At 46.4% G+C, this 15,799-nt stretch overlaps 1 protein-coding gene across 2 annotated transcripts in view; it reads left to right on the top strand.

The window, feature by feature from the left end:
- The first annotated feature begins 753 nt into the window (after positions 1-753).
- The window catches only part of CREBBP (CREB binding protein), a 126,567-nt gene continuing 111,521 nt past the window's right edge, over positions 754-15,799 (top strand). For both annotated transcript variants that reach the window (XM_038540569.1, XM_038540570.1), the window contains exon 1: positions 754-918. In XM_038540569.1, coding sequence (XP_038396497.1) covers positions 834-918 — 85 coding nt within the window. In that variant the 5' untranslated portion in view covers positions 754-833. The remainder of the gene's footprint in view (positions 919-15,799) is intronic.

The following is a 15,799-nucleotide window of genomic DNA, read 5'->3' on the forward strand; positions in this document are numbered from 1 at the left end:
TGAGGAATCAACAGCCGCCATCTTGTCGCGGACCCGACCGGGGCTTCGAGCGCGATCTACTCGGCCCCCGCCGGTCCCGGGCCCCACAACCGCCCGCGCACCCCCGCTCCGCCCGGCCGGCCCGCTCCGCCCGGCCCTCGGTGCCCGCTCCGGCGGCCCCGCTCGCCTCTCGGCTCGGCCTCCCGGAGCCGCGGCGGCGGCGGCGGCGGCGGCAGGCGGCGGCGGCGGCGGCGGCGGCGGCGGAACGGGGGGTGGGGGGGGCCGCGGCGGCGGCGGCGGCGGCCCCGCTTCGCGCATTGTTTTTCCTCACGGCGGCGGCGGCGGCGGCGGGCCGCGGGCGGGGAGCGGAGCCCGGAGCCCCCCGGTCGTCGGGCCGCGAGCGAATTAATTAAGTGGGGCGCGGGGGGGGGGGGGGAGCGAGGCGGCGGCGCGGCGGCGGCGGCGGCACCATGTTCCCGGGGACTGCCTGAGCCGCCCGGCCGGGCGCCGTCGCTGCCAGCCGGGCCCGGGGGGGCGGCCGGGCCGCCGGGGCGCCCCCGCCGCGGAGTGTCGCGCTCGGGAGGCGGGCAGGGGATGAGGGGGCCGCGGCCGGCGGCGGCGGCGGCGGCGGCCGGGGGCGGGCGGTGAGCGCTGCGGGGCGCTGTTGCTGTGGCTGAGATTTGGCCGCCGCCTCCCCCACCCGGCCTGCGCCCTCCCTCTCCCTCGGCGCTCGCTCGCGGCTCGCGCTCGCTGCTCTCCCCTCGCAGCCGGCCGGGGCCGGCGCCGACCCCCGCCCCGGAGCTCTTGCCGGCCCGGCCGCCCGCGCTCGGGGCTGTTTCCGCGAGCAGGTGAAAATGGCCGAGAACTTGCTGGACGGACCGCCCAACCCCAAACGAGCCAAACTCAGCTCGCCCGGCTTCTCGGCGAATGACAGCACAGGTGAGGAGGGGGGGCCCGGGCGGGGGGCGGGGGCCCAGCCCGCAGGTTAGCGCCGGGGGGACCCGCCCCGAGGCGCCAGCCCGCGCGGCCGCTGCCCGGGGCCCCGCCGGCCCGGGCCGAGGGGGAAGTTTGTGGCCGGACGGCGCCGGGGCCCCGAGCGGGGGGCCAGCCCCGGAGTTGGGGAGCCCTCCGCGCGCGGAAGGCGAGCGGTACCTGCGGGGAGCACAAGGGGAGCGGAGCGCGCCGGGCTTCGTGGCGGTTCCGCGCGCCTCCCTGTGCGGCCGTGCGTCGGCTCACGCGGGGCTGCCTGGAGGGCTGACAGCGGAGGGTGGGCTTCCCGGTGACGGAGGGGAAAAGTGCAGCGAAGCGGGGGTGGGGGTGGGGGGACGACCCAAAGTCTTTTCTGAGCTGGTAGCACGATTCGCAGCGCTGCGATCCGGATCAGGACACACGCTCCACACACACAGCTCGCTCGTAGCAGCAGCCGACCTGGGAGTTGGGACTTTGGAAGTTTCTTGGGATGCGGTCCTTGGGAAGATGCTTTTCGCAGTTTGTCTTGAAAAAACTCTGGTTGTTGGGTCTACCCAAGGCCGTTCCGTTTGCACCAGCCCCAACTCGGTTAGCAAGATGTCATCCAAGTTGCTGTGCTGTGTTTAACTTCAGAGGCATGACCTTAAAAGAAAGTTTAGGTACAGCAGATCCTTTCGGGCTACATCCTCCGGCTTGAGTTGGTGGGGCTTTTACACTGTGGGTGTATTAAAGAAAATTATGTTAAGGAATGTAGGAATCGCAGGTCCCACCCACCACCACCACCCCCTCCAAAAAAAAATTTTTTTTTTTTTTTAGCCAGGTATTAAATGAAGCGTTCTTTCAAACAGCATCCATGAAAACTTTGTGAAGTAATCCCATCAGTTGCCTAAGTATTTTAGTTTCTATTCGTTTAATAACTCTGGGCTCTTCTGAGCTGGTTCACGGTAGCATTATGATCGAGTTGTATTTCCTCTTTCAGACCTCTCCTTTGCAGTAAAAACTTGTGCACCGCTGCGAACAGTTCTGTCTCCAGCGCAGCCTGCATTTCTCCAGTACGGTCTTGGTAGTAGCAGCATCTGAAAATCAGTTTATAATGAATGGGTCCAAATTGAATTATATTGCTGCAGCGATGCCTTCAGATTTGCAGTAGACACAGCTGTTCAGCTTGTGCAAATATTTCTGTGGCCACTGGCATATTTCTACTAATGGTCTAAAAAAATCTGTTTCTCCTGTTGAAACAAAACTACTTGGGTTTTGTGGCTTCGGTTTTAATACAATTTCAAGGATAGTAATGTAGGTGTGAGAGAAAGGATATTTTAAAATATCATGAGATTCTTATCTAGTTTAAATACAATTTGTTAAACGGTGGGGGGGGAGTAAATAAGTCTCATGGGGCAAAAAGTCACTAATACTTTTTTGTAATTGATAGAGTGGAGTGTGATGTTTATTTTGTCAAATCAGCTTGTCTGAAGTAAGAAATGTGGAAACAGCCATGACTTAGATGCCCTTTTACTATAGAACAGATCTCTTTTGCTTCATTAATCTTGCTATGTTTGAGTGAAAAGTCTTTAATCATATGAAACATAGATCATACCAGGCAAGTTCAGCTTTGAAGTTTGTCTTCTGAAACTGGTAACTTTTTGAATGGCTTTGCAGCTTTGCTCTTGTCAAATGAGGCTATTGCAGATTGTGTTTTCTATAGAGGGATAAATTACTAACACAAGACTTAACAGAAAGGGTTTTCCGAATATATACATTCAGCTGTTAACAAGGTGGAGCCTAGAGAATGGCCTTTTTGGGTAGTTCTGTTAATGGATGGTCAGATATTTACTTGATGCGCTGCTAAATCACAACAAATTTTTTCGGAAAGGATTTTTCCCTCTTGGCTACTTTTTCTCCCCTTTCTTTTCCAACGTTGATCCTCCTAAAGCATGAGGGCTCACTCTTTTCCAAATGGGGAACACAAATTTTTAATAGCTCTGATTTAAATAATAAAATTCATGATTATACTTATGTCAAGTCACCTTGGTTACGTTTTCATCACGTCACATTATTGGCCAGAGTCTATCAGTGCGGGGGCCAAGGAAGGATCGTCATCGAGCAAATTAAAGGAGGTACAACCTTGTCTTCTGTAACCAGTAGTCTGAGACAGAGATCCTAAGGATATATATTGAACAAATAAAGGACTCTAGGAATCACATTACGTCCAATCAAAGGAGTGAAGGCATTGGGGTAGGTGGGAAAGTAGGGAGAGACTCAACCTCGTTTAAGTGAGGGGATGTGTTTTTGAGGCTCCTGGAAGAAAAATGGAGCCAGGTGGAGCAAAGCGCGTTTTCTTTTTCCGTGATAATAGAATTTGAAGGGAGTTCTGTACATGGGAAGAGCTGAGAGGTTAGGAGGAGCAGGAGGCAGCCTGGTGGCCTGAGAAACGAGGGATTTGGACTGCTACCATGCAGCACATGTCTGTAGGGACTGGCCTGGGGAGCCATCGTGTCCGTTGCGTGAGTCTAAGGGACTGACATTGGGTGGAGAGAATAGTACTCCTGACATTGGGTAGCTAGCTCACAAGCCAGGGTGCTCCCCGCAGGGCACTTGCAGTCTAGTAAGGGGAGCGTGTATATAGCATGCCAGTGAGATTAGGTGGCATCTCTGAGTGATGAATGTCATTGCCACCGGTATCAGATTGTCAGACGGGAGAGGCTCTGAAGGCTGGGGAGGTCAGGGAAGTCTTCTGAACAGAGTATGCAGAGGGGATGCGGCACTAGAAAATGTGCCCCAAAGGAAGGTAGCAAGAGGAAGAAGGAGAAATAGTACTTTTGACCTCACCCACACCTCAGCTCTGGAGTGGCACTGGATTTCAACGTTGTGAGGTATTGTTTTACCTTGAGGGCTTAAATGCTTTCCTGTAAATGCAGTCTTCCTTCACTTGGCACCCATTATAAAAGGTAGGACTGTGTGTTTCCAATATATAGTTAGTTGTGTGTTTTGGAAACTTCTTTATTTAATATGTCCCGATTAAAACAGCATATTAGTGTTTTTCAAAAGCAGGGATTCATGACTTAACAGTGAAGGAGAAGTAAATATCCAAGCAAGCAGACTTTTTTTTTTGTCAGCTTTATTGAAGCCAGATTTACATACAACAAATAGACTGTTAAGTTTTTTAAGACTGTCTTCTGAAAATTGGAACCTACTTCATCCTATCCTGTTTGTGTCCCTAGCAGTTGTGATTATACTTCATAACATGGATCCCTTTAAATGCTATAGGAAACCATATTTAAAGAAAGTATGGGGTAAATATAGTTACCAACCAAAATGCCTTTCACAACAAAATGATGATCTGTTATGTATGTGTAGTGCTTTCTGTGTCAGAGTGCTTTTCTCCCCATCACCTCAGCTTGGTCCTCAGAGCATCCTGTGAGGTGGGACAGGAAGACACTCTTCCTGCCGATTCTGGGTAAGGAACCAGACTTGAAGGAGGTGATCTGCCCAGAGTAACATAAAGGGCCAAACCAGAACCAAACCTAGATGATTAAAGTAAATAATTGTGTATATTCATTTTATAAGCCTCCATCCATAAATGTGAAATTTGATTGAATCGTGGATTTAGGAGCTTGTAGTTCTTGACAAGTTTCAGTCGTGTAACTCCAGCAAATGAAGTAAATCTCTGTGGGGGGGCATCTGTCACCGGGTCTGGGGGGAAGCTGGGGTGTTCTTTCTACTGGGGGGGGGTGTCCCCCCTCTTCCAGCTGGTTCTGGTGCAGCAGTTTGGTCTCACCTTCCTGCGTATGGCAGTGGAAAGTTGAGTACCGGTCAAGTTTTCTCATCTCTTCATTGAGTTCTGGCTACATCAGAAACGTAAGCTTTTGTGGAGACTTCTAGGGGCAGGGCTTTTCATGACACTGCTTTCCTTTTACACGTTAGAAGAGTAGGAACTTTTGGATAACCGAGGGGCCAGAACATCTCTGTTGAAGTTGCTCAGGGAGGATGCTGGGTAAGTATGAAGCCCCCAGGGATGCCTGGCAGTACAGCAGACCACTGAGAATCACTCCTGTTGGCCATTTGAGTGTGATCCTATAACTCTTAAACGTTATGGAAACAACTTGTAAAGGGATGAGGCTCATTGGAAGTTGTGCTTAGAGCAATGACTGTGTTTTTACAACTTCTAACTAGTGCCACTGCGGCTGTGTGACAAAGTATGTGATTAGTTGGGGCCACCTAAATGCTAACTTTATAATTTTACTCAGTGCGTTTGAAAACAAAAGAGTTAAAAATGATTTTGCCAAAGTGTGCCTTCCCTAGTCAGGATGAAATGTACCTCATTGTGAGTTGTTGAGGATCAGCAAAGGTTGCATTAAGCCAGTTTAGTTCTTGGGTGCCATTGGTCAGGACACTTTTTCTATCTTAATTCAGGCCAGCATTTCAAATATATTCCAAGAAACTAGACGGTATGCAAAGAAGCATTTCTCAAAAGGTTTTGTGCTCAGAGGAGGTTGGGAGTAGCTGAGGAGCTTTACTGCAGGCCTTCCAGGGCCCTAGCATGCTGTGGGGCTCTGAGCCTGGGGGAGCTGGACTGTTGTTAGCACCATCCTCAAATTTTTTGTGTGTAATGTGAGGGTCGAGGGTCCGCTGACTTTTTTGTAAAGGGCCAGAGGTCATTTTTGGCTTTGCAGGCCATACGGTCTCTGTCATAACTACTGAACCCTGCCATTTCAGCACGGAAACAGCCCTGGACAGTACGTACACAAATGGGCACAGCCGTGTACCAGTAAAGCTAGTAACTTTTGTGAGAGCCAGAAGTCAGCCCTTGGGCCACAGTGTGGGACCCAGATGTAATGTGGAATTAATGCTCTGAGGATCCTCAGTTTTCTCTTCTGAAAAGTGGATGTTCCCTGTAGCCCCACTTTATTGAAAGTATTTCTCTTGTTGGACCAGAGACCTGTTTGTCGATGGATCTGATCTGTAAGTGACAGTAGCCATGTGCATGCATCTATGCAGGCCCACAAGCAGGCAGATCTGTTGCGGTATAACACTCAGTGGGGATATTAGCAAAAACTTGTATAGTCAAGACTATTGATTTTTGTCTCCATTTTCTAAATATCTTTTTTTTTTAATTTTTATTTATTTATGATAGTCACAGAGAGAGAGAGAGAGGCAGAGACATAGGCAGAGGGAGAAGCAGGCTCCATGCACCGGGAGCCCGATGTGGGATTCCATCCCGGGTCTCCAGGATCGCGCCCTGGGCCAAAGGCAGGCGCCAAACCACTGCACCACCCAGGGATCCTTCCATTTTCAATTATATGTCTTTGTAATAGGAACAGGAAGACTATGAAATTCTAAAGTTGCAGAAACCTAGGTGGTGTGGTATGTTCTGAAGATTCTTAACTAAAAGCATATTTCATGGACTGTCTCAACAGCAAATGAATATATGATTCTGTTTTTTTTTTTAATTTATTTATTTTGGATTCTGGTTCTTTATATGTAGCAGTTCTGTCTGGGGTAGTAGCGGTATACAGAGGATTCTAATTGATGGCTCCAAGTAGCTTAGAACAGTGTTGACAAAATAAGACTTAGAGGTAAAATTCAAGACTATCAAATGCTGTCAAGTACCAGAAGCTTGAGTCAGAAAGGGGAACCCGAAGAGGGCTTCATTTATTCACATGCTGTTCACTGAATGGCCCTGCATGCGGAAACCCTGGGCTGGATGTCCAGGTGAGAGTTAGCACCTGAAACGGATCCTGGGGACAGACGAGGGAGCCCTGGCTGAGGGAAGCCCCAGAAGTAGCCTGGTGGGCCTCCCGGGCCTCTCCCATGAAGCGAGAACAAGGAGCCAGGCAGCTGGGGAAGCCTGCTGTTGTCCCTGCCTTCTGTACTGTTGGGAAAAGCGCTCTGGCCACTCACAGCACTTTTGTCTCTGTGAGTATCATCGTGCACGGCCTGTGGGTATGATCTGTGGCCCATGGCTCACATTGAAGTCCTCTGGTTGTCCCAGACGGTCTCTCGTAAGCTCTCAAACCCTGGCCATCCCTTCAGGTTTTCAGCACATGTGCCTGCTATTCCTCGCCCACTCTTGAGGTTTTGCCTAGTGGTACATCCCTCCTTAGAAATGTCGTCTGACGCTTGATCTACTCTTCAGGGCTGGAGTGGTTGTCCATGGCTCCTGCATTAATGGGAAGGGATGCCATACTTGGCCAGCTCAGTCTGAAACTTAGCTTTCAGGAAAATCCTCACCTTGCAGCACATCACTGACAAAGAAACCTAAGCCCTCGTGGCAGGGCCTGTTGGGGGGCTTTTGCACACTGGGCTTTGCATGGAGGCTGTACTCTGCTGTCAGGGGTGCTGAGGTGGAGCCACACGCGGGGTCCCATGGGCATAGTTGGCCCAGCTGGAGCCTGTACTTGGATCTGTGGGAGAGCTCTTTAGACCCAGGGAGCGAGTGCAGGGAGACACCTGTAAATAAGCAAAATCCTAACCTCCCCCCCCCACCCCCCAGGATTTTAAACAATATGGGAAATGACTTGCTGACTTTGAAAACTACCTGCAGGGTGTTTGTGGTTCTAAATTTGGGAAGCAATGCTATCTCTGAGCTCTGTATATAAAAGTTGAATTCCTTTCTTTTTAAACCTTCCCCTTAGACATCATCCCATGTAACATTTCCCCCCATGTTTTCATTTCCATTAATCAAAGGAATATTTAATGGAACCATCACTGAGACTAGTAAAATCTAAGGGTGAAAAAAAATTTCACCTGGTTAAATCTGACTTTCCTATTTCTAGATGCCCCATCTGCTACTGTTTGAGAATGTCTTTAACTTGCCCGTCTTTCTAATGCACCTGTACCACAGCATAGGCAGTAAGAGTTTAACAGTGGTAAGCTGTTTAATGGGGTTGTACAGTTCTGTTGTGAAGCAGATTCTTTTTATTACTTCTAAAGCTTCCCCTTGCCCTACCCCCCAAATATTTTGGATTTTTGAAATCAAAACTGTACCATTTATACATGTTTTAACTTTGTAGTTAGGATAACCAGTGAAATAGCAAAACAAAACACCTCTGTTATGAGAGGCTTGTGCAATATTTAAATAAAGGAGATTTTGGTAGTTGATTACAAACCAAATGATGACACTGGGAACTATAGAAATCTATCAAATAATTAGGGCTTGCTTTGACAATTACGGGCTATAAAAGCTTGACCCAATTCCTTTGGATTAAAATATTTTGAGTATTTGTCACCTGATTAAAAGTAGAACCTTCTAACCATGACTCAGAGTTGAAGGAAATGTCAGAGCTTTTTATACTGGGAGGCAGGCAGCATGGTAGTAAGGAAAGAGCTCTGGCCTCCACTTGGAGTGGACGCTGAATCTTGGCGCCCAGCTTGTCAGTTCTGTGACTTGGTTCAGTGACTCTACATTTGAGCTTGAGTGGGTAAGGGTGGGGATCTTTTTCTGGGCGGGGGGTACGGGGGTATCCCTTTTTCTGTTACTACTTTTTTTTTTTTTTAAGAGTTTATTTATTCATTCATGAGAGAGACAGAGAGAGAGAGAGAGAGACAGAGAGAGAGAGAGAGAGGCACAGACACAGGCAGAGGGAGAAGCAGGCTCCATGCAGGGACCCCGATGTGGGACTCGATCCCTAGGTCTCCAGGATCACACCCTGGGCCAAAGGCAGCGCTAAACCGCTGAGCCATCCAGGCTGCCCTTCTGTTATTACTTTGATTCGTTTTGTATATCAGGGTACTTTGGTTCCGGGTATGTAGCAGGTTGTAGCAGCTGTTACTGGTGTTTAATTGTGTGGGAAAACATGAATCGTGTTGTGCTCTTCCTCTTGGGCTAGTGGGGATTGGGATGATGTAGGTGAGGAGTCTGACCCAGAACCAGATCCATGGAACTTTCTCACTGAATAAATAGAAAGATGCCACCCCTGCCCAGGGCCAGTGTGCATGTAGTATCTACCCGTTTGCAAAAGAATGACTTAGAATCTGTGATTCAGGAATCGTACAAATTGGGTGATAGTTTGACACACTTTACTCAGTCTGTGTTTGAAGTTAAAAACTATTCTTTATTGGAAAATGGAAGTCTAAATGGAACTTTTTCAGCAAGGACTTGGTTTAGTTTAGGACTTAGTGAAAAAGGAAAAGCAAATATGGAGAAAACATAAAAACAGTATTTCTTTTTTCAAAAACAGAGTTAGGGGAGAAAATGGCCTTGGGATCATTGTCCAGTTTGGTCAAGTTGATTGGTTGAAAGAAGTGTCGGTAAAGTTTAATTTCTCCCTTGGTTCAGCTGTCGCTGCTCTGGAAAGGAGCACAGTGAGTTTTTTACCTTATTGTGGAGGATTTTCTCTCCTACAGATTCTATCCCAGGAAGTTGTTTTGATGGAGTTTACTGTTTTCTGTTCTCCTAGATATTTTGGGTATGGTGATCTGTGGTTTTTGCTAGTAAAAACTCGCGTGGTGGACAGAGAACTTTTCCTAATTTGTTGGTGTCTTTACATTAAGTCTTATATTTTATTTAATTAACAACTAAATACTTGGTGAAACAACTTTCACTGAAAATGACAAAAAGGCAAGAAGTATTGATAGATTTTCTGTGCCATTTTGGTTGTGCCTCTATTGATAATGGAGTTGGGTTTTGTTTGAAGAGCACAGTCTGCCCAGGGTTGAACTTCTCTTTAAAAATCTGTGAGATTCCCAGAGTTAGGAGTCTCTCATGTTCTGTCTCCCTCTCTGATATTTCCCATTCATTTTCTCTCCTTACCCCTGTAATCCCTTTCACTATTTTTTATATTCCCCGTATGAGTGAAACCATATGATTGTCGTTCTCTGACTTAACTTCACTCAGCATAATACACTCCAGTTCCATCCATGTTGAAGCATATGGTGGGTATTTGTCATTTCTGATGGCTGAGTAATAACGAACAAGAGGTAGTAGTGGAAGGGGAGGTGGATGGGGGGATGGGGTGACTGGATGACAGGCACTGAGGGGGACACTTGACGGGATGAGCACTGGGTGTTATACTGTAGGTTGGCAAATCAAACTGCAATAAAAAAAATACAAAAAAATAAAGGAGCTACATTTTGGTGAAAAAAAATTAAGTAAAAAAATAAAAAATAAAAATCTGTGAGAGAGGGCAGCCTGAGTGGCTCAGTGGTTTCGAGCCGCCTTCAGCCCAGGGTGTGATCCTGGAGTCCCAGGATCGAGTCCCTCACTGGGCTCCCTGCATGGAGCCTGCTTCTCCCTCTGCCTGTGTCTCTGCCTCTCTCTCTCTCTCTGTGTCTCTCGTGAATAAATAAATAAAAATCTATGAAAGAATCATTCAATTATTGGGAGATATTTGGCTATTTTAGCTTGCACTGGTGACTTTCTCAGTCTTTGAAAGTGTAAGGAAAAACTGATTTCTTCCCATCAGTATGAGAGTAGATTGGGACATTTCCTTGGTTTGAAATACCAGTGTTCTCATGGTGATCTGTGAGTGAGCACTCTCCAGGAGGACTTTTGTGATGGTGCCCATTTCTGTGTTTGCACTCGCCCAATACTGGAAACACCAGCAACTTGTGGCTATTGCGTAAATTTTTACTAATGTGATTCAGGAACTAAATTTCAAATTATATTTAATTTTAATTTATGTACATGTCAAAAGCCACAGTTACTGGCTGCTGTATGTATGTACAGCACAGCTCTGAGTATATCCACTTACGTCATTTGTTTGTGGTTTTCAGATTTTTATGACCTAAAGGACAAAGTTCCTTCAAAGGGACCATCTTTTAAACACGCTTTCAAAAATATTTGTTGCTTTAGATGTAGGATTTTTTACTCATTTAGAGAGTACTTATTATACTGTGATGTCAGCCCTGGAAATCTAGTGTGACACAAGTCCAGTATCTGCCTTCATGGGAGGCAGCTGTAGTCTGGTGTATCTTGGAGAGGTGCTCCCTAGGTATGATGGTCCCCATGCGTGGTAGGGGCACAGGATAGAGTATGTTCTGAAAGGTCTTACAAGGCCTTTTGGAAGAGGTGACATTTGCGTGGAGACCTGCAGATGGTTAGGAGAGATGGGAGTGGTGCGTACTGTTTCAGGTGTGGGGAACAACATGAATAGCCATGGTGAAGGTCTGGAAGTAGAAAGTCCTAAGTGTGTAACAGTTTTTGCTGGAGCCAGTTTTATTTTTGGTGTATACTCACTGGGCTACCATTTAGGGGCCACATGGTCTTGCTTCCAAGAGGCAGAGACTGCTGAATGTTGGGCAGATTTGGGCCAGTCTCAACTGTACCACTGCATTCTTTTAGGCAACGAAGATTTAAATGCTTACATCAGTGATATGTTCATGTTATGTGTGGGGTACTGCTAGTCTGCGGGGGTCCCCAGTGCTGCTTTCCGTCCTCTTGGACAGACTTGTGGTGTCGGCAGGCCCACCGGTACCTGTCTGATGTGTATTGAGATGAGTGCTGTGATGTGAGGCTTTAGGGCCAGGTGATCAGGGAAAGTTTTGAGAGGAAGGACTACTGGGGGAGTCAGTCTGGGCACCAGAAGGCAAGGTGAGGTTGTGGAGAGCTTCCCATGTTAGACTAGGGAGTCCAGATCATCTTTTTAGGGTTTGAAAAACAATACAAAATTTTAGAAACCCATCCAAGGGCTTTTGCATCCGGGGTAATTGGAGGAAGCAGCTGTGATTTGTTCTCCAGAAATCTGGATCATCTTTTCCCAGGGTGTATTTTTCCATCCGTGTTCCTATGTGCTGGGAGACTTGACAACTGCCTTCTCTCCCCACCAAGCCCTGCTTGTGAAAGGAAAAGCCCCGTGAATCAGGGTTCATGTACTTATTTAAGATATTAGAAACTTTTTGTACAAACAATTTTCTTTCAAAAAAAATTTGTTTTGAGAGTATGGGTAACATTCATAGTGTTCACACTTGTAAACAGCATGAAAGAAGGTTTAGGGGAGCACCTCCATCTCCTGCCTCCAGAGCCCTCTGGCTGGGCTTTTCTTGAGCACCTTTCTAGAGCACGCTGTGCAGGTGGAAGTGTATGCTCTCTTGCTCTTCCTTAAGAAGTGGCACAGCATATGTGTTGCTCCACTGTAAGTGTACTCCTGACTGATAATTATCTCAGAGCTGTTGGAAATACTAACATTTGAAAGGCAGGCTTCATTCTAAGAATCCTTTTTTTTATGGTAGAATATTTTGGTGCTGTACTTAACACAAAATGATTTTAGTGCTTTCACTGTACTATAAATAGGAAGAATTGAAGTTTCAAAAAAACTAATTCGTGTTACCTTGAAGACTGTTGAGATTTCGTTACCACCATCATGTTGCACATCATGCACCCAGTTTGCACCAAAGGTCTGTTCATAGTTTCCTAGTTTCTGGAAAAGATTCCTGAAACCTAACAACCTGCTTGTATACCAAGCAGATAAAGTAAGTTGGGTAAGACTTGTCTCTTGTTTGGTAGGACTTCTAAGAATGTTCACAGTAACTACAGACCTTTTTATGTAGTTAATTGACCTAGAAATTGCAAAAACAATTGGCGCCTGCCTTTGGCCCAGGGCGTGATCCTAGAGACCCGGGATCGAATCCCACGTCGGGCTCCCGGTGCATGAAGCCTGCTGTGCTCCATGCACATAAGGTGGCCGGGAGACCCTTCCGAAGAGGAGTGACTCTGTCCCCTGCTGTGGCCGGTTTGGGGAGGGAAAGCAGCCTCTTTCAGAAGGAAGAGAAGTCTGAGGGTTATTAAATTTAAAAAGGATGGAAAACATACATGATAATTAGATCCTTTTTAGGAGTGAAAAATTTGTGTACATAGATTTCCTGAAGGAAATCTCTAGAAATTGTTTTTCTTGGCAGCAGGGCACTGAAGATAGTTTGAGGGACTCTCTGCCTTATACTTTTTTTTTTTTTTTACCTTATACTTTATATTCTTCTGAATGCTTAAAAAAAATCCATAAACATCGTACTTTCATTGCAAACTAGTGAAAGTAAATCAAATCTAAAGCAAAACATCTTCCTTTATGTGGTTAGAAGAATCTGTTAAATGGTGACAAGTGGAGTTTGGTTAGTTCTGTTGCAAAATCTTGAGTCTTCTTCTAGCAAGAGTGATTTGAACAAGTGTAAATTAACTTAGAGGTGCTGTCCAAAGATACAACAATGTGGTTGTGTTTTAGTGGGATGTCCAGTTATCACTTCCTTTGTTACAAGCTCCAATTTTAACAGAATCCTTTCAATGAGAGGTTTCTCCATTGGTGTCCTGGAAGCCGCAGGATGTCAGGTCCTAATGTTTGAGTATTTCGAATTACTGTCCACTTTCCCAACGTGAACAACATTTACCTATTACATTGGGCGCAAAATGTTATGTGTAGATTGCTACATTCTTTTAGAGGTAAAAAAATGGTAGTTTCTGAAAAGTCCTTTTTTTTTTTTTAATTTTTATTTATTTATGATAGTCACACAGAGAGAGAGAGAGAGAGAGGCAGAGACACAACACAGGCAGAGGGAGAAGCAGCCTCCGTGCACCGGGAGCCCGACGTGGGATTCGATCCCGGGTCTCCAGGATCGCGCCCTGGGCCAAAGGCAGGCGCCAAACCGCTGCGCCACCCAGGGATCCCTGAAAAGTCCTTCTTTAAAGTACTTTTTCTTTTCTTTTTTCCTTAAACTCATGTTAACACTAAAACTATTTTAAACTAATATTGAGCCTGTTTCAGATTTCATCTTCAAACTGCAAATACTCCCAACTCGAAGTATTCCAGGTATTATCATCTGAGTTGAATGAAGCTCATCACCTGGGCCTGGACACCCCAGGGGCTGCCTTTAAAAAAAAATCAATTTCCTTAATTACTTAAATGAATCATTCATTCACAGGGTTAAAAAATCAGAGGAGGACACAAAGCTGTAGAGTGAAAGCCTCTCTCCCTCCCTCCATGTAGTGCCCCCAGGTAACCACTGTGAGTAGAATGTGGGCCCCTCCAGGTTTTATCTCTTCAAGCAGACATTGGCTATTCTTGGCTCCCTTGCCTCTTTTCTGCCTTTTCTTATTGGAGGTAGCATACTGTACACACTGTTGCACACCTGTACATGGCAGCATGTGGAGAGCCTCATTATCTCTTTGCATAGTTGCTGGTATCCATTATATGAGATGTGCCGTAATTGGTTTAATCTGCTCCCCACTGATGGACATTGAGGTTATTTTCGATCCTGTTCTGTCACAAACAGTGCCTTAATGAATAGTCCTGCACAGTTACATATATATATCTATAGAACAGATTCCTAAAAAGGGAATTAATGGTTAAAAGGAATATGCACTTAAAAAAATTTTTTTTTTTTAAGATTTTATTTACTTATTCATGACAGACACAGAGAGAGAGGCAGAGACACAGGCAGAGGGAGAAGCAGGCTCCATGCAGGGAGCCCGATGTGGGACCTGATCCTGGGTCTTCAGGATCACACCTCAGGCTGAAGGCAGCGCTAAATCACTGGGCCACGAGGGCTGCCCATGCATTTATAATTTTGATCATATCATCAAATAATCCTCCCAAGTGGGTATATGTTTAAGCCCTTCTTAAAGCTTGAAAAGCAGCACGCTTATATCCAACATAGACATCCCTGATATTTTGTGTATATTATTTATTAATACAGTCTAGTCGATGGTCACTCAAGTTATTGTTCAGCTTGTGATTCTCCATCGTTTTGTGCCTTTCAGTCACTTGTGACTTATATATAATTCTGTGCTGTTTTTTCCCTTTAAGACTTATTATTATTATTATTTTTTAGAGCAGTTTCAGGTTCACAGTAACATAGAGGGGAGGGTACAGAGATTTCCTACACACCCCCTGGCCCCCCATGCACAGCCTTGGGCACTCCCACTAGAGCCTGTTTGTTACAGTTGATGAACCTACGGATACATCATCAGTTTACCTTTAGGTTCACTCACTCATGGTGTTGTACATTCTTTGTGTTTGGACAAATGTATCATGACGTGTATCCATTATTATATCATACAGAGTATGTTCACTCTCTTTAAAAAATTCTGGGCTCTCCCATCCAAGTCCGCCCACCCCCAAGCCCATAGCTGCTGACCTTTTTACTGTCTCCATAATTTTGCCTTTTCCAGAATGTCTTATAGTTGGGACCATGCAGTCTGTAGCCTTTGCAGTTCGGCTTCTTGCACTTAGTAATACACATTTAAGGTTCCTCCATGACTTTTCATGGCCTGATAGCTCATTTCTTTTGAGGGCTGAATAATATTCCATTGTTTGGATGTTGGTATACTTTTGGGAATTAATGCATTCACTTCCCATTAAGAGTGCGCCTGTGGTCCACGTATAAGCCCACTTTTTATGCCATACACGGACACCTCCATTCTAGACAGTGGTCTTTCCCCTTTTTTCCTGACACAGTGTTGCTATCTACCAGCCACAACCCCCAGCATTTGGGCCAGAGGACCTAGTCTCTGGGCATCCCTTGTTTGTTCCTAGCTCAGCCTCCACCATTCTTCCTCTTCTAGGACTTTTGAGTTACAGAGTGGACAGGCAGCTGATGACAGCACCTCACCTGGGGTTCAGGGTCCCTTCGGCCATGGTGGTGGTGAACAGTGAACCCCTTTCTGTTCCAGACCATCTGGTTACCCTTTGAGGGCTGCTGAGTGAATTATGGGTGGTCTGGTGGTGGCTTGCTGCTGTGACAGCATCTTCTGTTCCACCTTTGTTTTATGGAGGCTTCACATCCTGCACCCTTCAGGTCTGAGGAAGATAGCACACAGACCACCACATTTAGGAAACTTAAAATTGTCCTAGCTATCTGGGAATGGCACTTCCCTGGAACATGTAAGTGTGTGGAGTGAGGATAGGAGGCTGGCTGTGATTCCAGGGCT

Source organism: Canis lupus, chromosome 6 (assembly GCF_011100685.1).
Source record: "Canis lupus familiaris isolate Mischka breed German Shepherd chromosome 6, alternate assembly UU_Cfam_GSD_1.0, whole genome shotgun sequence".
Lineage (NCBI taxonomy): Eukaryota > Metazoa > Chordata > Mammalia > Carnivora > Canidae > Canis > Canis lupus.